The sequence below is a fragment of the Acipenser ruthenus genome, chromosome 6 (genome assembly GCF_902713425.1).
Source record: "Acipenser ruthenus chromosome 6, fAciRut3.2 maternal haplotype, whole genome shotgun sequence".
Taxonomy (NCBI): Eukaryota; Metazoa; Chordata; class Actinopteri; order Acipenseriformes; family Acipenseridae; genus Acipenser; species Acipenser ruthenus.
The window spans coordinates 30,626,122-30,649,651 of record NC_081194.1 but is presented as its reverse complement, the minus strand read 5'-3'; the positions used below and the strand labels follow the sequence as shown (position 1 = coordinate 30,649,651).

Genomic DNA, 23,530 nt, shown 5'->3' with positions numbered 1-23,530 from the left:
TGTTACAATAATGCATAAAATAACTTATTAAAATATTCTGTGCTAAAATATTTGTATTATGACGTTGAAGTTTATTTTTGTTATTATTATTTTTGTTGAAGTTTCTAATTAATACTATAGATAAATGTTCATGTAAAAAAACATTCATCACTCCATAAAATATGTATGTACTGTGAGAGATGCCCCTTATGAACCTTCTGATATAAGAGACACATTCTGTGTAGTTTGGGACTATAAAGTTCTGGCTGCCCAAACTGAGTCCTTACACCATGAGAGAAGCATCTCTCATTATAATCCTTATAATCAGGGGTTCAGATAACTGGTACAGAGGTAAGCATGCGCACCAATAAAAAACAAATGCGGACTTCCATATTGTTTTTAACACGCAAATGCGTACCGTCAGTACATTTTTAACAGAAAAGCATTTTTCATGTAGGCAGAGGGTGCTCACACTTACAACGTCAAACATATTATCTGGATGTGACCCATACCTGCCTAACCTCCAGATTTTCTACTGAGTCTCAAGGTCTCTGGGATCTGTCAACGATCTCCAGGTAACTGAGCTTATTCTCGCACAACATAATAAATACCAGTCCCCATATTTCACTTAAGGCCGGAGGGTTCTATTCAATAAAAAAAAGTCCATCCCTGCTAGCTATCATTGGCTGCTTCAAGGCTTTATATATATATATATATATATATATATATATATATATATATATATATATATATATATATATATATATAAATATAAAAAGGAAAGCAATAGGTGGAATCACTCCAGTTCATAATCATAACATCAATCATTTTCTTTTAATAGACACTTGAAACAACCAATGATAGCAGGGATCTCGATTTAGCTGTCCATTCAGAGAAGAAGGATGTAGATATGGGGAGTGGCATTGTGGAAGGTCGCTGACCCTTGCTTCTCATGCGCGGATGAGAGGTGTTGATGTTTGAGAGCCATCACATTTAAACGTCAGTTTAAAAAATACATTTACTTAAGCATTTTACTTTAAATATTTTTTTCCCTCAGTTATATCCTTCTATAAATACCATTGTGCAGTCAAGCTAACGTGTTCAACAACACTAATAAAGTGAAGTAGTGCTGGAATTTGGTGGCAGGCTATTGAAATAAACAGAGAATGTGTGATGATTTGTTAAACACTGTAATAACCAGCAATCCATCTCCTACTTAAACATTCAGAAATTATTTTTGTTGTCTTTGACACTGCCATTAAGCAGTGCTGCTTGTGAGCGTGGGTTTACACATGTCAACATTTTAATCAGCCTCACGCCTTTCTGCCCTGATGCATATTCATGTGTGTAAGATGACCACTGAAACCTTTGATCCTGAACCCAGCATGCTTGACAGGGGTGCAAATCGGTTTGAAAATTGGTGTTAAACTGTTTTGAAAGTTTAGCACCAGAGAGCCTACTGGTGCTAAATTGTTAAATACCACCCTATCAAACCCCCCTTTACCATTTCTCACACGACTTCATTTTTACTCCGGGGCAGTTCCGATGAATAAATGAAGATTTTGTTTGAAGTTTTGTACAGTGCCATCTCATTAAATGGTCACGCAGATTAGTTGTGTTACAGGAGTATCCCAAACATTACTTTCTTTGCTTTCTCGCCATCTTACTTTACAAAATAATTGCCAAACAAACATCGGCAGACATTGTATTTGTAGCTCGGTCGATACAGTATTTAATTCTAACACAACGCTCTTAACTTGCTGTTACTTTAGATGCAATCCTATCAGTTAACACTCACAGGGGGCGGGGCAGAGGGGAGAAGGTGAGCTCAATCGCATACAAATTCAGTGAGTCAGACCTGAGGGGAGCAGAGAAGCTCTGTGCTTAATGCAAAAAATAATTGCTGATTCCAAATTGAATAAAAATGTTCCTTTGCTTAAACCCTTTACACAAAAACGATGCACAGGCTTGACTATCGATAGCTGTCAAATGATAGAATGCATTGATAAATCGATGCATCACCTCAGCCTTAATAATTATAATCTCTCAATGTAATCATCTCTTATTATAAACCACAAGAAATGCAGTAAACAATCTGAAAAGCTGACATTTTAAAAATAGGTGGGTGGGAGCAGTGGGAGGGTAGAAGAACCAGAGTGAAAGCTTGAGAAAGTGAAAGTGGGGGTCAGTGGGTGAAGGAAGGAGTTTGGGTCTTTTTATTGTTTGTGTGGCGTGGTCTTGGCCCGAAGAGGGGCCATCTTATTTTGATAAAAAATTGATTATTAATTGCACCTGGCAACACTCTCCATCTTCTGCTTTATCATCAAGGGCACGGGTCATTACAATATTTTGGAGTACATTATTTGTAAGATTTGCCTATTAATAATAATTAATATATAATATACATATTTTGCTCTTAAACAATGCCAAGATATTTAGTCAGTAAGGAATTTATGTAAGGTGAACTGATCAATAAAGGCCTCAACCCCACCAAATCCAACAAGTGGCCAGGCAGTGCATGGCCTAATGCTTTACTGGCTTATTTTTTATTTTTATTTATTTTTTTTTTATGAGTAAAGGCCTCTACACACCACACGCAACGCGACAAGCGAATGTGTCGTACGAAATACCACACCACCACCACAACAACAAAAAACTTTTCTTCTGTGGCAAGAGGACTTCACAAATCTCATACAGAACCTCTCTAACCTCCTAACTCACCTCACCTCTGGGCTGTAAGTGCGGCCTCTAAATATCCCAATGCACAGGCGGCGCTCACTGCGACCCTCATTATCATGATTGCAGCTCATTATTTTGTGCGTTGAGTAATTTACATTGCTCTTAAGTTTACATAGGCCACAGTGCAAAATAATTGCCTGGCCGCGAGGCAATTTGGATTTTGCAGCCACCTTTGTTTGTACTACGCCTATTCTTACATCAGCCCCAATGTGTTTTAAAGTTTTATGATTTTGGAATCTGTGTAGTGTCATTATAAATGGTTTATTTCTTTACATATTTATTTTAAATCACTGTTTAAATCTTTAAGTGTCATTACCGTAACAAGCTGTCATTACTGTAACTGTAATGTCATGAGCAATAGTTATTTTAGTGAATAAAACTGCAGCAGCATTGGCAACAGTGAAAGTTATATTAGCAAAGGGTTAAGGGGTTCATATTGTTAACAAAATGAGAGTTATAATATATTGTTTAATTAAAAATATTAGTACAAAACCTGATGTGTCAAAACTAAGTTTAACTTTAATTTTACATTTGCCAATAAATATGAAAATCAGTTTTTTTGAAAAATGAAATAAATATTTTCACTAATGTATATGTGTGTGTATATATATATATATATATATATATATATATATATATATATATATATATTCTCTCTCTTTATACAACAGTTTTTAGTTGTGTTACGGTAATGACAGATGTATGTGCTAAAAGATTTTTGAACAAAAATATTAAAAAATACACTAAAATGAGTTATGTTATATGCAGATAAGATTTTTTCTTATTTCATTGTGGTTGTTTCACAAAAATAATATCACATCAATTTCTCAATTTTTTGGAACCCCAATTTGTCCCCTTTCTGTATAATGACCCATATATCAGACTGATTTGACAGAAGGATTGATTGATAACAAAAAAAACAACGACAGAATAACTTAATACCACTTAATTTACCAAAACGAAAATCATTTATTATGGATGCGGGAAAACACATTAGCAATACGCTGTGCAGCCTCATCCTAGCCATCTGTCTGTGTGAACCTCATGATGATTGAAGCACAATCTCGTAAATGCATCATTGTATTACAGACTTAATAAAAATGCAAATGCAATGAAAGTGAAACATAACGTTTCTGTTTTGCAAAACAAATAATAAAAATAATACTAAATTTACTATTTAAGAACATAGTATATTGTAGCGACCCTGGGGGGAGGGGGGAGAATCAGGATAATGTAGACTGTGTGTGCGTGCAGGAGTTGCATGTTGGGTGCAGGGGTTGCATGGTGGGTGTATGCGTGCAGAGGTTGCATGTTGTGTATGTGCATGCAGGGGTTGCATTGGGTGTGTATGCATGCAGGGGGCTGCATTGGGTGTGTATGCATGCAGGGGGTTGCATGTTGTGTGTGTGCATGCAGGGGTTGCTTGTTGTTTGTGTAATTGGGGTGCAGGTTTGGCACGAAAGACGTGGGTCTGAGTATGGGGCGGAGGGAGCGAGTGGATATAAGGGGGTGCATGGAAAAGACCGGGAGATTGGGGGAGACACGAGTATCAGAGAAGGTTGTGTTTGGGGGAGATAGAGAAATAGGGTAAAGGAAAGGGTAAAGAAAAAACTACCATAATCATTTATTTTCACTCCCAGTTCCCTTCCCCAACTTTGTGATTTGATTTTATTAATGAATTGCTGTACATCAAGCTTCATCTACTCATAGTTGCAGCCTCATTTCTGTCGCAGAAGGTTTTGGTAGTTTCAAATGTGTCATCGTAACAAAGAAGTCCCAAGTCCCATGCAACCCCTCAGCTCCAAGCTAGTGCCAGTGCAAACACATACTGTTACTTTTTCCTCTAGATCAATCCTCAGAGAATGCAAAGATGAAGAAATAGCCAGTTTGGATAGAACTATGTGGCACTTTAGCCTCACCAAAGCGGCCATAAGCAATGCTTGAATGCATGACAAATGCAACTTCAAAAATCTGCCAAAAATCCCAGACCCAGATACCGTAATATTTTGCTTGATGCTTGTAGATCTCATCAACATCTATCCAAACATATCTTTGGATGATTTTTTGATGTCCCCCCACGCAAGTTATTACGGCCTAAACTTGGTACAAATAGCAAAAATTCAAATTCCAAGGGGGTTTAATGACCAGTGGTGGGACTTGGAACCAATTGTTTTTCACAGAATTTGGAAGACTGGTACCTAAGGGTCTTACGGCAATACTTACATTTTAGGACCCATATCCCCTACAGGGTAAAGGGTTGGGCTGAAGTTCAAATAAAACTTGTCAGTTACCCCTTGTCAGGCAATATTGGCAGAAGTGAGTAGGGTGCTCTTAGTATTTTTCAGTACGAGTAGAACGAGGTGCTACACATGATGGTAGCGTCTAAATTGCACCCAGGGTGATTTTTCTGGTCAAGGTCCCTTTCTCACTTTAGGTTGACCTTTGCAAGGTCACAGGTCGAAGGGAAAATTTAAAAAAAAATATTGGCTTTAATTTCTGAACTCAGCATGTCAGAAAACCCCCAGGTAACTTTTTCTAGGAAAATCTGAGATAGATGGGCACGAAATGTCCCTTTTCTGACTGAGTTGGCATGGAATGACCCATATGTAGTTTTCATGATTGCACAATAGCTTGTTTTAATTGGTGTGCTTATTTAGCTGGCCAGAATTAATGAGATTGTGTGAACTCTAAATATTGGAACTACAGGTTTTTGTGTTTTAAGTAAAGAATTTGAACTATATCACCTGTTTTTCCCAGAAGCTTCATTCACCATCTTGCCTACTGCAAACAATCTATTCTTCCCCAAACCTCCCATCACCTTAACCTACCTTTCTAGGAAAAGGTTTTGTTACAGTATGATACATGACGTAACCCAACACATGCATATCTACTACGCTAATGATCAAAAGCCATTAAAGAACTAGGTGCAGTATGCAAAATCACTATTAGCATGGCTATGTCACATCTTAGGTGCACATAGATAATAATTGGTGCCATGATAAAGATTGCAAAACATAGACCTCTAAGTACTAAATTCCTTTTAGGTTTTAGTGAAATCCCAATGTAAATCACCTAGCAAAGGCCTTATGTGCATCTTGTGTTGAATGCATGAAACAGCAGTGTACTTTTGTATTATTATTTTTAACATTTCAAGTACAATCTGTAATAAACACATATGGTTGTTAAAATGCCAAACCAAAATTTGCATAAAATTAACTCAATTTGTTTTGATGCCTAGAAATATGCACTTCCTTTCATGTAACAGACGTATTATGCCTTTTGGACATTTATTTTTAAGCTAATTAAGTACCCTGAGACAGGAACTTTTAGTCAACATTAAATTTTCTTCAATGTAATTATTTGTAACTTTAATTACCACGCATGCTTAATGAAGGCAAACTGCCAATTGGCAATTGTTTGTCTGCAACCTTTTGCAATGGAAACAGACAACCAAGAAACATTTAAATAGCTGAATACCAATGCACCACCACTCTGTTCTTCCAATAACACTGCAGAACTTTCAAAATGTACCTTAAAGCTGTATGTTCTAAAATCTATTTCTCTGCCCTAACTCTTTCAACCCCACCTCTATTTCCAATTAACTTGTAAACATTGGTAACACTTTTGGATCCATTATAAGTGGTTATAAAAATCTAGAAATATGATATTAACATTAATATATTATGATTAGTAGTAACAATGTCAATACAGATTTTAAATCTTTTTTTTTGTTTGTTTGTTGATACAACAGCTATAATATATGTCACCACTTTTCACATATCCCTAAAGTGTTACCAAAACTTATCTGAAGGTACAGCACCACAAAGCAACCCCTTTTGTCTATCTTTCTAGCATTACATTTTCAGTCCTCTGGCTTAGTGATGATCAGTTAGCTTCAGAGGAAATGCTGACTGTCAACTGTGTCATTTAACTGAGAGTTTCAGTAAAGAAGGATGACAGAGCATGTCTCAGGTGAACTTATGACTGTATGTCAGATCAACATGGAGAAGAGGATTTGCTGTCTTTACCATCAAAGTGTTAAAATAGGGTACTGAAGCTAGAAATATAGATTAAACCTTAGGTACAAAGTGATTCGATTTTTTGAAAAAAAAATTCTTTAAAGTTTTGCAAATGCAATTTTTAATTTTTTTGTGAGCATGTATTTTATAATTTATAAAAAAGTCTGTGGAACAAATTAACTTCTGAAATTTAAAATGCTATCGTTCAGTAATACTTCACCTAAATTATTTATATGACAATGTATCACAATACGCTTGCATATGTACACACTTCATACATATTCCTTCACCATAAGCCCCGTTTTATATCCATTTCCTCGGGAGAACACTGAATAAAAAGACAGCTTTCTTTGCATACATTTCTGCCTTTACTTTCAGGAATGATAGTTTGCTTACTGAAAACCCCAAGCTTCCTTTGAGTCTCCATGTTTACACTGGAATCCATTCAGATACATTCAACTGTAAACAAACTTCCTGACACATCTTACTTAGGTTGTATTTAATTACTTCTCAAACACTAACTTAGTTTATTTAAAGCCAAAAAAACAGTTTGAAGAAAAATATATACAGAGAAATTAAAAAAAAAAGATGGTAATTGCTTTCTGATATAAAAAATCGACAGTGGATTAAACACCTCTGTGGCTGCTCAGATCAAAATAGGACCATCGGTGTACCATTTAGTACTAACAGTGCTTGTGAGTCTCTTTAAAATACATATATTTTTTTTGTTTCACTCATTGAACAAATATAAATTATGCATAATATTTAAATATAATGCATAACGATTATTCATAGTAATTTTGCTGCACAGCTTGAGTTTGAATTTCCCAGCGTCTCAATGGTCTCTGCGTTGTTTTCGTCCCTCTCAACCTAACCTACCTGTCAGCTGTAGAATAAATACAACATTTGCATTTGATCATGATGCTTTATATTGCTATAGCAATGCGATGAATAAGGAATACAATATTATTGTTTCTTTATTTGCATTCGTGCAGCATCGGTGCAGTTTAAAAATATATATTTGACATTTTTTTGTTTGGAAATTTTTAGGGAGTGTGTCCCGACTTGAGGAAAACCTGTTTGAGTCAGCCAAGAAATTCACATTTCAGCAGGACAATGACCCGAAGCACAAAGCCAAAGCCACACTGGAGTGGTTGAACAAGAAGAGAATTGAGTGGCCCAGTCAATGTCCTGGCTTGAATCCAATCGAAAATGTATGGCAAGACTTGAAGATTGCAGTCCATCAACGATCCCCAACAAACTTATCAGAACTGGAGCAATTTCCCCGTGTAGAATGGGCAAAAATTTCACCATCCTACTGTGCAAAGCTAGTAGAGACCTATTCAAAAAGACTCATAGCAGTAATTGCTGCAATAGGTGCTTCTACCAGGTACTGACTTAAGGGGCTGAATACTTATGCAACCAGTAAATTTCATTCTGTACATTTTCTTTGCAAGTTTTGCTGATATTTAACCTCCTCCTCATATAACAATGTTCAGTTTAACCACTACAGCTTTGAATAAAAAAAGTTTGTTTGAAAAACTGTGCACACATTATTTGTAATTCAACAAAATGTGACACACTTCTGCAAACCACTGTGTGTGTGTAATTATATATATATATATATATATATATATATATATATATATATACACACACATACATACACACACATACATACATACATAGAGAGAGAGAGAGACACACACATTATCATATTTAGCTTGATTCATGGGCTTGCAGCAATCCTGAATTTATGCCTAAACTGGTGGGTTTAATTTGTTGTTGTATTGTTACTGTGCTGCTAGTGTATTTTGAGAAGTGAAGGCGTGTTTAGCAAGCAGCAGACTAGATGTAGTCGTGTGTGATCACTTTGACAGAGCCGTTAAAGTGGGAAAAAAATAAATAAATAAAAAAAAATAAACTCCCATTAATTTTTAGTTCTTTGCTCCATTATGCAGTTCAGTGACTAACTTTTTATTTAAACAACAACTGCACACAGACACTCAATCTAATGTTGCCGCGACCGGGATTGAAGTACAGTGTGCCGAAAGGCTCAAGACACAGCAATGCTCAGATGTCTTGCTGCTTTGACAAGGTGGTCCTGGTTTTCCTGGTACTGTAGCAGTTGCAGTCCGGCATACCAATGTTCAGTCATTTCTATGTCAAACTTTAATAAATAAATCATTGCTTCTACCATTTTACAGCCAACTAACTTACAGTGTAATGCTCAAGTCATGTGTTTCATATATCATTGCCTCATGATGTGCCTAGTTTGCTTCCAAATAAAGTGGCTACACCCAAAAAGTTTCCCATGCCTGTACCGTTGGGTGGGAATAATGTCGGAAAGGCAAATTACTGGCCCCTCTGTCACACACTAAGTGAGTTGCTGAAATACAAACAGGGAAGAAGGGCATTAAGCTTCCTTGGTTTCGTACGTTGTAATTACAGTATTCTGAGGTAAAGTGAGCTCATTTAGTAAATATGAATGATTTTAGATGATGGATTGATCTTGAAATAGCATCAGGAAAATGTTAGCAAGAGGCCGAGTGCAGCTCGATTTTGCAGTACACTCTCTTTTATTATGAAATCTGTCTCCTGCTAAAATGTGAAAATGCTCCCTCATGCCGCTAGCTGTTTTAACTTGCCCCCCAAAATACACAAACATAACCACATGACTGAAACAGTCTCCTAATTGATTCAAGCACTACTTGCTGGCAAACAAAACACAGCACGATACCCTAAACCTTCAGGGACCTTGACCAGCTAAGTTTGCATCCAGAGCTTGTGTTTTCCAAATTGAAATGAGTCGACTTGATTTAACACAGAAACGACAGCTTACTTTAAAGTACAACATACATCACTAACTTGTTTATGTTGTAACTTCAGGGTGGGAGTTCACTAAATCTATTGCTTTCCCACTGAAATTACAAATTAAAAAATATAATTTCTATCTTACAGTTTTCCTGGGACAGAAGAACAGTATCAGTCCCAAAACCAGTACCTAAAAGGGCACAAGCCAAATGGTGACACAAATTATTACCATATCTCTGAGACTCAAGCAATAATAACATAGACCCCTCAATAAATTACTTGAGCCTCATTGCTACAAAGCCCCACCTTCCCCTCCCAGGCAGTGTATTTGTCTACTCTGGAGAACATTACCAGTTCATGTAAACCTTGGTTTTACAGATTGGTTTTGTCCAAAATTAGGGGCATCTCCTAACCCAACCAATTAATGGTGGCATACCCCCTGCCCCTGGGTGTATTTTGTTTATTTTGTATTGTATATTGTTGTTTTATGTATGGATTGGTGCATGGGGTATAGCTTGGGTTGTGTAGCACAGGTGATTTAAAATGTGTATTTGTATTTTGGCACAGGATTGCACAATCCCTTCACGTGCAGATTAAAGTGGGTATTTGGATGGGGACACAGGGATTCCACAAATTAGTTCACATGCAGACTGTGCATAAAGAGAGTCAGTTTTCATGCATACAGGGTTGGTGTGTTCAGAGGGGGAACTAGTCAGAAGGTGTAAAACTAAAACAAATTACAATTGCTACTCATTCTGGGTTTATTCCAGCGTGATACTTGTGTGTTCCGTGTCTGTTTTGGCCAACGTGCCGTTTTCTTTTGTGTGCAGTGTTTTGTTTTGTTAAATATGTTTCAGTGCTTCACTCACAGTATTGTTGTCTGTAAACTTCTTGATATGACGTCACCACCAGCCATCCTGGTCACACATGGTTAGAAACTAACAAAATTGTCCTTACTAGTCCTTATTTGAAGTGCCTAGGTTGAAATCATCAACAACAGGCTTACATTGTATTTTCCTAAAAAAACAAACACACTTATAAATTTGGATTTTTTTTTATTTTTTTTTTAAACAAAGGTACCTTAGTAAATGCTCCTACAGATCGATCAATCACCTGTTTGCACCTCGTTACCGAGCGTTTACTGTACTGTGTGCTGAGAAACTGTCACTGACAGCACCAGATGGGATGACAGAGGAAACATTCTCTCAGCTGTGTCACCTTGCCGACCATGACCCTCTGCATGAAATTGACACAGATTACACAAATAAAATATTTATTTTATTGTTCATGACATGTGTTGCTATTTACAAATGCTGGCTGCTTTGTGGAGTTGGGGGTTACAGCCTGTGAGTGTTAAATAACTATGAATTACTGCCTACAATAATGTACTCGTCACATACACACGGGGTCTTCACTAAAGTCACAATTTAAGAAAGTACGTGTCACTGTAGCCCTCAAGATGAAATTGTTAGTTAGGTGGCTCCATTTATTTATTTATTTATTTAATTACCAGTGGGAGAAAAACACTTCAGCAAGTACAGTAGAATCTACTAGAACTGATGGACGCTGAATCTACTACGTTGGATACTAATGAGCATAAAAAAATACAAAAGAAAAACAATGGAAACGCAGATCTTTTCAAGAAAGCTGGGGGATTTGAATAAGTGAAGGATCGCCTTCAAGTTTGACAGAGCCACCAGTGAATGTTTTACTTTTTAAACGCTTCCGTGTGGCACATCCGGTAAAGGTACTTCTCGTGGAGTGCAGGATGCGCCCTATAGCCTGGAGGTCGCCGGTTTGTGTCCAGGCTATTCCACTGCCGACCGTGGACGGGAGTTCCCAAGGGGCCACGCACAGGTCGGCCAGGGTGTCCTTGACTCATCGCACACCAGCGACCCCTGTAGACTGGCCGGGTGCCTGCGGGCCTGCCTGTAAGTTGCCCGGAGCTGTCTGAGGTATCTGGATGGAGGGCCTGCAGAGTGAAAAGAAGCAGACGGATGACGGCACACGTGTTGGAGGACACATGTGTCCATCTTCGTCTCTCCTGAGTCAGCGCGGGGGTGGCAGCAGTGAGCTGGGTTGAAACAAAGTAACTGGGTTTTCCAAATTGGGGAGAAAAATGAGAAAAAATAATTGCCGATTCCAAATTAAAAAAACCTGGTATAAATCTCCAAATTCTTTGGAAAATGACTTTACACTTCAAAGATGCAATGTGTTTCAGTAAAATCAAACACCCAATAAACTTTGGAATTAGAAAATTGACTTTTCCTGCATTTTTATTATCGCAAGACTGAACGAGAGTATATCTGTACATGTGTTTTAAGTACTCGCCCAGAGGACTACTAAGACATATCTCATAAACACTTCATTTTCACTTCCTGTGAAGTCCATTTAACCTGACACTGTTCTAAGTTTAACCTTCTGTGTTACATGTAGTAGGACCCCACCTGAAACTTCTATGCTGCCCACACACATATCTGGGGTCAGGTATTACCTGTAACAAGGAAGTAAACATGCAGAGGAAGCCAAGTGTTTCCATTAAACATATTGTGCCACATTTACTGAGAAAGTAGCTTCAAATTTCATGTAAATTATTATTTTGACTGTTCCCTTCACATAAGAACCGCCGAGATTTCGGACTACATACAACCTCCGCAAAATGTGCGGCTCCATTTCAAAATGGCTTCAATATGAAAATGAAAAACAAACAAACAATCGGATACAACTTAATATTTATATTTATGAACATCATACATAACATTTTCAGAGCAGAAACACCGTATTTACATTGAAAATTAAACTGTCTTATTTTTTTCAAAAAGAGCACATATACATAAACATGAAAGTAATAAAATAAACTTTACGCAACACATTTCTGTGTAATCAGGTGTAGAAAGCTGTATGCATATATAAAATTATAAAACATAAATAACCAGTTATAAAAATAGCTTAAAACAAAAATATAACGTAACTTATGCAACATGAAAGCACTTTGAGTGAAACAGTTCAAAGGCTGTGTCTGTCTGTTCTATTACAGCTTTCTTTCCAAGTATAATCTATGCAGAAAACACGCTTCTCAACTGTACCAGTGCATTTGCCACAGACTTGTCTTTTCACAATGGGCACAGACATCAAAAGTCCTGTTTTATTGCATTTAGCAACCTGGCATTGTCTTTTATTCCGTGTGCCAGTGGGCGCAGTGCTGGCTGAATGTTGAGGGGCATTTACCAGCCAGCTTTCGTGTCTCTTATCAAAATGTTTCTGCAGTAGCTCCTGGGCTAATGAAGTCTCTCCGAGTGATTGTGTTGCCGGTGCACTCCTTGCACAAAACCAAAGCATTGATGGCTGCCAGGTCCAAAACATTATAAAAAACAGAAAACCTTTGACAGAATACGGCCGTGCCATTTGATCCAGTATATCCACACCATACTTCGTTGTGTTGTAAAATGCAACAGTCTCTGGCTATTGTTTAGCATCATTCACGATGGTCACTCATCTGTGCAGAGCTTAGAATATGCACATTTATTTTATTTTTGCACTGTCAAACTCAGGGTGGCATAGTCGTTCTGCCTGAGAAATGTAGTGTAAATAATAATATATGTGTAGAATGACTTTCATCAGTGTTTCAAGCACTCAACAGGATTATAATATGTTATTTCACAATGACTTTGATTTTATTAGAAAGCCCAGACTAAACTGTAGGCTATATTGCATTGATTTCAATATGCCGCATAAACTGCAGATCTGGCGGTTGAAGAAGCAAGTCCTTATAACTTATTCATCTTTACGATTCTACAACTGAAACTCCGTATGGGTATTTAATTCAAATATTTAGTAACACTTAAGAACGGAAATGCACGAGATATTCATACGCGGAGATATTTAAATTTGAATTGCAAAAGTCGTTCAAAAAGCGGCTATGGCAGTGCTAGTGTTAAACTTCTATAATGTTTTCAAGCATTATGAGTGGTTTATATTGCAATTACTACAATACTGTTTTTTTTCCATTTCTAAGTCTATTTTAAGGTTCTACAGTTGCTCTTGTGTTCTAGTTGTCTGCCATACATACATATACATTGCAATATAACAGCAAGTGTCCTTATAAAAGTAACAGCCAGTGCCATCTTGTGATCTGCCATTCGTGATGAATTAGTTACCCGTACATGTTCCACTGTACAAAGTGCAGTTGCCCTGTAAGAAATGTTAGTGCAGATAAGAGAGCCATACCTCTTTGCCGTTCTCTGCCTTGGAGCTCTTCTCAGTTTTCCCCCCCTCGTTTCCTCGAAGCACATCAATAAAGTCTTTCTTGGACACGGAAGACAGCAGCTTGGCCCGTTTCCTTTCCGATCCCCCAGCCTCCTTCACTTTCTCATTAATGTTCGTCTGGTGCTTCCGAACAGCATTGAAAAGCTGAACTACACCTCTAAAGGGCAAAGGAGAACTCAAGGATCAAATCAGAAGTTATTAAAAAAAAAAAAAAACTTTTTTTTTTTTTTTTACAGATTAAATTAAGGACTCGCCAGTCGTTACTTATGTACTGTCTGAAACCAAGTATTTAAAACAAACATTCTTTATGATACAGCAGAAGGCAAGCATTCTGATATTTTATTGTATAATAGCCTAGTTATTTAGTGCTGTACCCCAAAGTTTTTAATAATAATTACCAGTCCTGTTTAAATGGCAAAACTTAAAATGAGATACTTTCTTTGTACTTGTTATATAAAAAGAATACTCTATGAATGCTGCGGTTATTCTACTCATGAGTATAGCAATAAACAATCATATAACTACAGGACGCTGTGAACGGTCATGGTTTATCCTCTACATACCAACAGCAAATCACATTTATTCCATCACTCAATAACCATTTTGTAGACTAATAGCCACAAAGTGCTTGTGGTTATGTATCAGGATTCATATGTAAGGATGCAACACGATACATCACTGCATCCTTATCATTCAGGCTTTTTATATCTACACTTACAGTAAAAGACTCGTCCCCTCAATATGAGAAAAATGTAAAAGCCTTGTAAGACGGATATTAATTTCCTGCTTTAAAAAGGAATACCTGGTGGCTATCCTCTGAAAATTCCTCTCAGTCTCTCGATCTGTAACAACATCTGGCTTCACTCTGCACATCATTTCCCATTGCCGTTTCTTATCCACCTACAGGTACAGCACAAAACATCATCAATTAATCTACAGCACACAGTAAGGCAAGATACTAATAGTGCAAGTGTAAAGGCCTGGCAACAAGAGGAACACATTTGGTGCCTTGCAGGAAGGAAAAGGAGGAGAGTAGAAATTATGAGATGTGAAGAAATATTATTGTATATAACTTGTTTTTAAACTTGCACAAAAAATAAAACTTTGACTTTTTTTTTTCTAAAATGTGGTGAAGTAATCTTTTTTTGTAAACTGTTACAAAAACACAACCATTACAACCTTTTCATTTTTTTATCTCGTGAACAAAACATAACATTTTGTATTGTCTTATTTTCATTTATTGTAAAAAAAATAAATAAATAAACAAACAAAGAAAACACAAAGTAACAGATGGCCTCCATTATTTCTCAAACCAATAAAAAAAAAAAAAGCTAAATTATCTAGGCCTATTACCTTCACTTCCAAATCATGCGTCCACATCGCCATTTTATTATCATGTGACACTACTATCAAATATGATTGGCTGGTATTGAAAATGTTGCCCTTGTGTCGTCTGAAAAATAGAACATCGGCCTAAAGTGATAGACACGTCACCACCGTGTCACCGGGGTGTTGACCAGGGTGGTGGCACGAGGCGACAAGCCGGCAACAGCTGTCGTCCCCTTGTTGCCATCAACAAACTCACCCGTGTGACCAGGCCTTAAGGCTGCCACATTTAAATGTTTTTACACTTCCATTTAGATGAACCATAAACTATAAACATTAAGCAGCAGACAAGTCTGTCCATTTTATCCTCAATGTGTTTATGTATTTGTGTGACCAGACCTCACCTCAACAAATTTATAACATACTTTAAGGAAATGTTTTACTGCACCAATAAGCCAAAAGTAAAGTGTTTAAATCAATAATGATAAAGAAAAATGAAGACGAAAACATAGAGTGGAGTGGAAAAAAGACTTAATCTGGCTTCATGACAGTGAAATAAATGTCAGTTACCCAGACTTGCAGACAAAACAGCAGCTTTTTTTGTTGGGAATTCAACATTTAGTCAACCTCCTATCCAGTCTCACAGTAATAGCTTGCAAGGTTAGCAGGGGTTTGTCTGCTGCTGTGAGGCTTTTAAATTAATTAATTAAATTTATTTTCTCCTTAATTTACCGACACCAAAAATAACAGTATATAAAATAACAATCATAGTTTAAACATTAAACATCAGGTGAATTTATTCTAAATGATAACATTTTATTTTTATATTGTCATCTTGTCAAATCATGTTCAATGTACAAAAAGCCAGATTTAAGAAATAGATCAGCTATTACCATTTAAACATATGGTATACACATAATGAGAATGGTTAAACAAATAATCCATAAGATTGTTTATTTTATTTTTGAATGGCGCCAACAAACAACCTAATACAACACTCTTCTATTAACTTGCCGAGCAGGGTGATACAGTTTTGTACTTACTATTGGGCCAGTTACCCAATAATACTCAGTGGCCCAAGGGGCAAGTAGTAAAAAATCTAAATGTAGAGCCCTGAATATTAAGAGTATAACTATAATAAGCACTACTTGGGAGTTATTCAAATATAAAAATAGCTTCTGCCTGTTTTTTCCACTCTTTATAAGCTGAATTAAACTTCTGACGTACAGGTGTTTTAGTTTGTTGCATCACAGACACACATTCATTGCCAACTATTACTGCTGCTTTGTGGAGTTCTGATTTTCTTGACGTTCTTTCAGTTTTGTAACTTCCGAACCCGATTTATAAAGAACGTGTGTTTTTCTACCAAAATGCACACAATATTTACAGTAGGCTCCATCAAACACTGCAAACATAAAATGTTTTTTTCTTTCGTTTATTTTTTTTTTTAAATATGTAATTGTGTACGTTAGCAGCATTTTTAGTGCATTTAAGAATCAGTTCTTTGCCAGAAATACTTTTTTTTTTCAAAATATGTAAAAACTATACAACTGTAAATTTAAAATTGGGTTTAAAATTGAGGAATACAACGTGTGTGTGTGTGTGTGTATTCCCTAATGTAACACTGTAACAGTGCCAGAAGCCCTGTACGTGAAAAGGGGGCGGGGCAAAGCCCTGCCATAAAATGTGGGTTTTTTGTATTTGTTTACTTTAAAACAGGGTACCCCTCCGCCCCTGTGCAATTTATTATTTTGTATTTGTTGTTGTTGTTGTATTATTATTATTATTATTATTATTATTATGATTTATTTATATTAACGGCAAAGCTGTGCATTTTGTAGTGTTTTGCAGCGTGGATGGGAAGCCTCATCCATATTAAAAAATCTTGTGCAGAAGGTGACCATCTCCTGAGTTAATTGTTGCTAATCGGGAGATGGTCATCTGCATATAAGCCTGCAGCTCTGTGCACTCGGGGTGGGTGTTCGGAGGAGCGAGCGAGCGAGAGTGGCATGAAAAATTAAAAAAAAGAATAAGTACGATCAGTGCGATCAGTGAAGGCCTGATCACATTATTTTGTGTTTGTTATTTTGTTTTATTTAAATACTTTATTTTGCTCGGTGAGCAAGTGTTTCTGTTTGAATATTTTATTTATTTTATTATTCAAATAAACGACGCACGCCGCGCCTTTTGCCCTGCAGTACTTTGTTTTTGTGTCTCTCTGGCCTGACGTCACCACATCGGCTACCCTGTCACAAACACATCACTGTGTAAAAATGTTTTACAGAGTACATGAATCAATCAGGCTAGTTTAGTTTAGCATTTATACTCGGTTTACTTGTTTTACGTTCTAAAATATTTGAACAGTATAGATTCATGGAGGTATTATGTTGTATGTGACTTTAAGAACATAAGAAATCTTACAAACAAGAGGAGGTCCATTTGGCCCATCTTGCTCATTTGGTTGTTTACTGATCCATAAGCACTGGATCATCAAGCCATTTCTTGAAGTACCTGTGTGAATCAGCTTCCACAACAGTGCTTCATTTTTTCATTTCTTGCTCACATTTTTAGGGCACTTCTAAGATACCCCTGTATGTAAAACACCTGGCCTAGGTACAAAAAGTCTGCTTCAAGGAAAGTCTTTCTGTATTATTTTGTTATTTGTAGAATTAAGAGATTCCTTGTAATTGGAGTATTTGAAGCTGTCCGAAACATGCAACACTTACTGTAAAATGGTATATTTTACACTAAGTGTTGCGCTTTCTTACCAGTTTTATTTGAATGTTATAGTCAGTGGCAATGACATTTGAATACACTGGAACTGGAAATATTTAAACAGCAAGCATGCCACCATGATGTAGCAGTATTAATTGTGTATTAGACTCTTACGCACTTTGCACTTACAAAAAAAGGAATTTGGCAGCCATTTAACATGTAATAACATAAGATCCACACTATCGTGACAGCATAGAACATCATGATACTGTGCATGCTACCGTATCAATGCTCCCTAAATGAAGTATCACAGAACACTATAATACAGATAATAGAGCCTCTATACGCCCTACAATTCAACCAGTTTACCGAAAAATACAGCAAAGGTAATAAGAGAAGGGTTTTGCTGCGTTCATACCTGTTTTCTTCTCTCCAGTCGCTCTTGCTTTTCTTTTGCTTTCACTTTTTCCATTTCTTTATTTTTGAGCAGTATAGCTGTTTTGCTTTCTGGTGTTTTCTTGAGGAGAATTCTTGCCATGGCCTCGGCCCAGCCAGCGTTTGGGTTTTCACTCTCTTTCTCTGCATCACCATCTTCACCGTCACCCTTTCCTGCGGACTCGTTGGGACTGTCATTGCCTTCATCTGAATTCTCTTGATCTTCTTCAGACCCTGCAAAAGTTCCAACGTTGTGGACAGCTATTACTTGTATTTGTTAAACAATTTGTAAAACAGATATCTGAATCATGATATAGCCAGAAGAAATGTATCAGGGAAAGTTTTTTTTTTTTTTTGAACTGGAAAACTCAAGGAAGACAGCTGTGTACCAAGCATAGACTATAACTCAAAGTGTACTAACTAGGGGTGGGAATTTCGAATAAGACATTCGAATATATCAAGAATACAAGTGTTGAATACCCGAATATCTCAGTGACAGGTCTTTAGAACCTATTAGCAGCAACCACACCTAGGGATGCACAGATAAACAAAGTATACCTCGCTATAACGCACTTCAATAACGAACCTTCGGATATAACAAACCTGGCCCCTGGACACCAAAAAAAAAATAAAAATAAAAAGACAATATAAAACACACGCTGTCAACATCCCGGTCTGTACAAACGGGATGCTACCTCCGCAGTGAGGTCAACTCTTTTGTCTTAATAAGACGCGCGCGCTGTGTAACTGCCTCCGAAACGAAAATAATTTGTTGTCTAATAAAGCTGGAAACTATATTAATCATTTTAAAAAAAACTGTAACGCAAGAATATCTCTCTTGTGAATATAGGTTGCCAGAAAGCGGCAAAGCAAAATTGATTAAAGAAAAAACAACAACAAAACTTGAGGATCTGATGAACTTTTCATATCAAACTTTTCATGTCGGGTTGATTTGGAATAAAAGTTCAGTCTGGGATTCTTGCATGTTGGATTAAGACTTGGTGCACTTTGAAACAATTCATATCAGATTGATTTAGAATAAAATTTCAGCTTCAATTCTGGATTTTTGCTTTTTGTACTGCTTCTTAATTCTTTAACAAACAGGATAAAGCAAAGGCAGAATACTGCATACATGAGACGAACAGGTACATATAATTCTACTTTTATTTACTATCTCATTAACTTACTCCAACAGTTTACCGTTCATTTTGATTGTCCTTTCGCTGTAACGAACCCCTTGATATAACGAACAAAAGGCTTGGACCCCAACAGGTTCGTTATAGCGAGGGTGTACTGTACATCAACAGTAACAACGAAGATACATCTAAGGTATCTAATGTATTCAAAGTAAAAAAATACTTAAACTCGAATAATAATACACAGCAGAGGAGTTAACTATAAAACGCAGAAGTTTATCAAATGGAACTTCAAAACTTTCGACTGCATTTTTAACACCCTTTGACAACTCGTATAAAACACACAACACAATGGCTTACTAACAAAGCACAACAAAATATTTTTGCTCAATAAAACCTACGCTATAATACAGTATATAACAAAAAAGAGATATACTGTACCCGTACTTGCTGATTCCATAATATAATAATCATTTAAAAACAGTCTGATCCCAGAATCAAGCCCAGATCAGTAGGAGACTAATAACAGCAGAACTCAAACAACAAAGGCTTAACATTACCCAGGTAGTTTGCAGTTAAAATCCAAATTAAAGTTAATTTTTAACAAAACAAAACATATTTTTTCCCAGCCCGAGACGCATCACATCGCCGACCACTGTTTTTTTTTGCCACAGTCTGTGTTTTCTTCCCAAGTAGCCGACGGGTGGTTGCATTTTAGATGATTGCACATTTAAATCATTGATTTACAATGCAACATTCTTTTTTTCTAAATACTTCCACGTGTTGCTTTTTTATTTTTTTTAGATGACATTTTCATTGCTCATGTACTCCCTTATCCAATGGCAGAGCTAGGTAATGAAGGGCGCCCGCCTCCCTGTCAATTATCAGTGAGGTGACAATTGTAGTAGCTGATCACTTTTAACTTCCTCCTCTCTCAAAAATACCGTGCCAAGTTTGCACGTTTTTCCATTTGTTTTAGAAATGAACAAGTATTCGAAACTTGATAAATGTATTTGAGTAATCATTTTATTTAGAACACTCGATTACTCAAATATTCAGACCATAGTCTAGGCCTATACAGCAGAAACTTAAAAAGACACACAACTTCAATATGGCAGTTACAGTAGATTACTTTTAGGTCAATTAAGAGTGGTGTTAGATTTAGCCTGAGTAGTTTTCATAACACTGAAAATATGAGCTTGCAAGCTTAAATACTTAATATAGGCCAGGGGTTTTCAACCTGGGGTACTTCAAGGGTCCTAGGAGGTACGCAGGATGACTCAGAAATGCAAAAATGTAAATTAATGTATTTTTAACAGTATTATACATTATCTCTAAACCACTGTGCATACATATTTTATTTTTGCTTAACAGCTCAAAGGTTAGTATAGTTTCAAAATGATGTACACCTGCACACACTGCACAGAGTGCTCTATGCTGCTCATGAAATTCAAAGTTTTCTACTCGTCATATAATGGAATACTAATCTGTGAAGCACAGTCTTTCAAACTTTGTTTTTAGAAGTATAACTGCTCCGGTAAACATAAATAATAATCACAATACAGTGCTACCCCGTTATAATGTGATTGTTGGGGTCCATAATTAGAAGTTATTTGTGTTTCACCTGATAACAAATATTGGCATTTTTGTTCCTGAGATGATTTACAATGCCCACAAGCCAAATTAATATTGCAGCGTACGATGGAAAATCAAGGAAGGAGACACAAACAATTTGCAGGTACTTGAATCCACGGTTTATTGGGACGATTATCCCAGGCCCACCAGCCTGGGCCACACCAAAAACAACAGTCTTGCACTCTCACAGCAGCACATTCACACAGCAGCTTGTCTCACTCCTTAGCGCAGCGCATTTTTTTCCCAGAGCAGCCCTTTTATCAAGAACAATTTTTCTTTGTCTTTCAGGCATCCACGAAATGTAGATTCCGCAACATCTGTATCTTTTTAAACCACTGCTTGAGTTTTACCTTTTATTACTCTGTTCACCGCATCGAGTTTCATTTTAACAGGGAAAGATTTGGGTTGTCTGCCTGCTTCATACTGTATATCTAGAATGTTCACCCAATGTTTGCAGGTCAGATTGCATTATGGGGGAAATGGGAGGCATGACCTTACCATGTTATAACCGATTCCACACTATAACAGGTCGCGTTATAACAGGGTAGCACTCATACTTTGACGGTTTTTGTTTTATTTATGTGGCATGGCTGCATTGTAGTAACAGTAATAGCAGAAGCTTATCATTGTTAGATATTATAGTTTTATCTTGAGGTTAATGTTTTTGATATTGTAAACATTTTAAATGGCACACAATGCTAAGATGGGAAGTAAATGGTAACGTGATAAACATTTACAGTGCAGACTATTTTGCCAAATAGAAAGAGAATATGTGTGTTTCCAGGGATTCCCAAATACTGTACTTTTGATTCTGCATCCAAAGACCTGTAATTAATAGTTTTAAAAATTAGGCATACTGTTTGTTATTCTGTCCAAAACTGTCAATGTCAACTGTCAGTCAAAAACTGTGTAACATAAAATGTATTTATTAAATAAACATGAAGAAAAATTATTTGTCAATCAGATTATTCTGCCTTGTATTGCAACTGTGGTACCATTTAGTAAAGTGAAAATTTTAAAGAGGTACTTGAGCTGAAACCTCCAGGCAGAAGGGGTACAGTTTTAAAAAGAGGTTGAAAACTACTGATATAAGGTATGAGCAGTTGTAGTGGCAGAAGCAGATTTTCCTACAGTGGCCCAGTCAAAGTCCTGATCTCAATCCCATTGAGAATCTGTGGCACTATTTGAAAATTGCAGTCCACAAGCGTCGTCCAACCAACCTGAACAACCTGGAGCAAATCTGCCAAGAACAATGGGCCAAAATCACTCCGACACTGTGTGCAAAGCTGGTACATACTTACCCCAAAAGACTTAAAGCTGTTATTGCAGCGAAAGGTGGCTCTACCAAATATTAATGTGTGGGGGTTGAATACTTATGCAAGCAAGATCTTTCAGTTTATTATTTTTCTTAAAAATATTTCCCAACATAAAACCAATGTCACCTTACAATAATTGATTTTGAGTTTCAGTGTTTTAAAATAAAATATCAAACAGAACGAAATTTCAATGTACCATTTGTAATTCAGTAATATGAGAGAATTGGTCAGGGGTCTGAATACTTTTGCAAGGCACTGTGTATATATATATATATATATTGTAAGATAGCGGGTTGTGAGAGACAGCAGGGAGGGGGTTAAAACCTCCCTGCAAAAGAAACATGTGAGAATGCACTTTTTGGTTTATTGTTTAAATTTAATTGTTTAATTGTTTTATTAATGATCATCTGCACCTGGGCGTTATTGGGGAATTAGACCCAGGTGTGGAGTTTAAAAGGAGAGCAGGCAGTCTGTTTGAGGCTGCTGAGGAGAAGGAGGCAGAAAGGGGTGCTCTGCTTCCTGGCAGTCGTGAGGTAAAGTGCTGTTTCAAACCAGTGTGTTTTGTGAGGACGGGGAAACAGCGTAGCTGTCCCGTGTTAGTCAGGGAGTTCCTGTGTGTTAGTTAGTGCTCGTACAGAGCTAGGTGTTTGTTTTGTATTTTGTTTATTTTTTTGTTTATTAAACATAGCGCACCAGCGCTTAAAAATCCATTTCTGTCGTGTTGGGTCTATTTTTAAAGGGGCAACGAACCCGAGAGTGGTGCAATCCTTTACAATATATATATATATATATATATATATATATATATATGTGTGTGTGTGTAGTTGTGTGGATGTGGGAGTATATGTACACACATTTCTGTGTATGCATAGAACCTTAGGGTTTGTTTTCCCTTATTGTCATTTTTTCACATAATATTACTATGAACTCGAACACTCTGTAGTGAGGTTCCCTGTGGAGCGGGTGGGTTTTGTCTTTTTGTTTGTGTGTTTAATAAAAACAAAAAAGGTCCCTTTAACAGATTCATTGATTCTAGGTTTTCAAACACCTCTGAATTCAGGCTGCAGCAGTGGACAGTCACCCCACTTCTAAGCTTATTTTTGTTTTGTTGTTAGAAAAACAGCGAAATCCAGTTCAAACTGGATTGATT

The 23,530-nt window shown here is 36.8% G+C and overlaps 1 protein-coding gene across 1 annotated transcript in view; it reads right to left on the bottom strand.

Annotated features, from left to right (window-relative positions):
- The window catches only part of LOC117410671 (RRP15-like protein), a 31,062-nt gene that overhangs the window by 6,436 nt on the left and 1,096 nt on the right, over positions 1-23,530 (bottom strand). The window contains exons 2-4 of the mRNA XM_034017393.3: positions 18,277-18,527; positions 14,620-14,717; positions 13,779-13,974 (exon numbers count right to left, since the gene is read on the bottom strand). Of these exons, the coding sequence (XP_033873284.3) occupies positions 13,779-13,974; positions 14,620-14,717; positions 18,277-18,527 (545 nt within the window). The remainder of the gene's footprint in view (positions 1-13,778; positions 13,975-14,619; positions 14,718-18,276; positions 18,528-23,530) is intronic.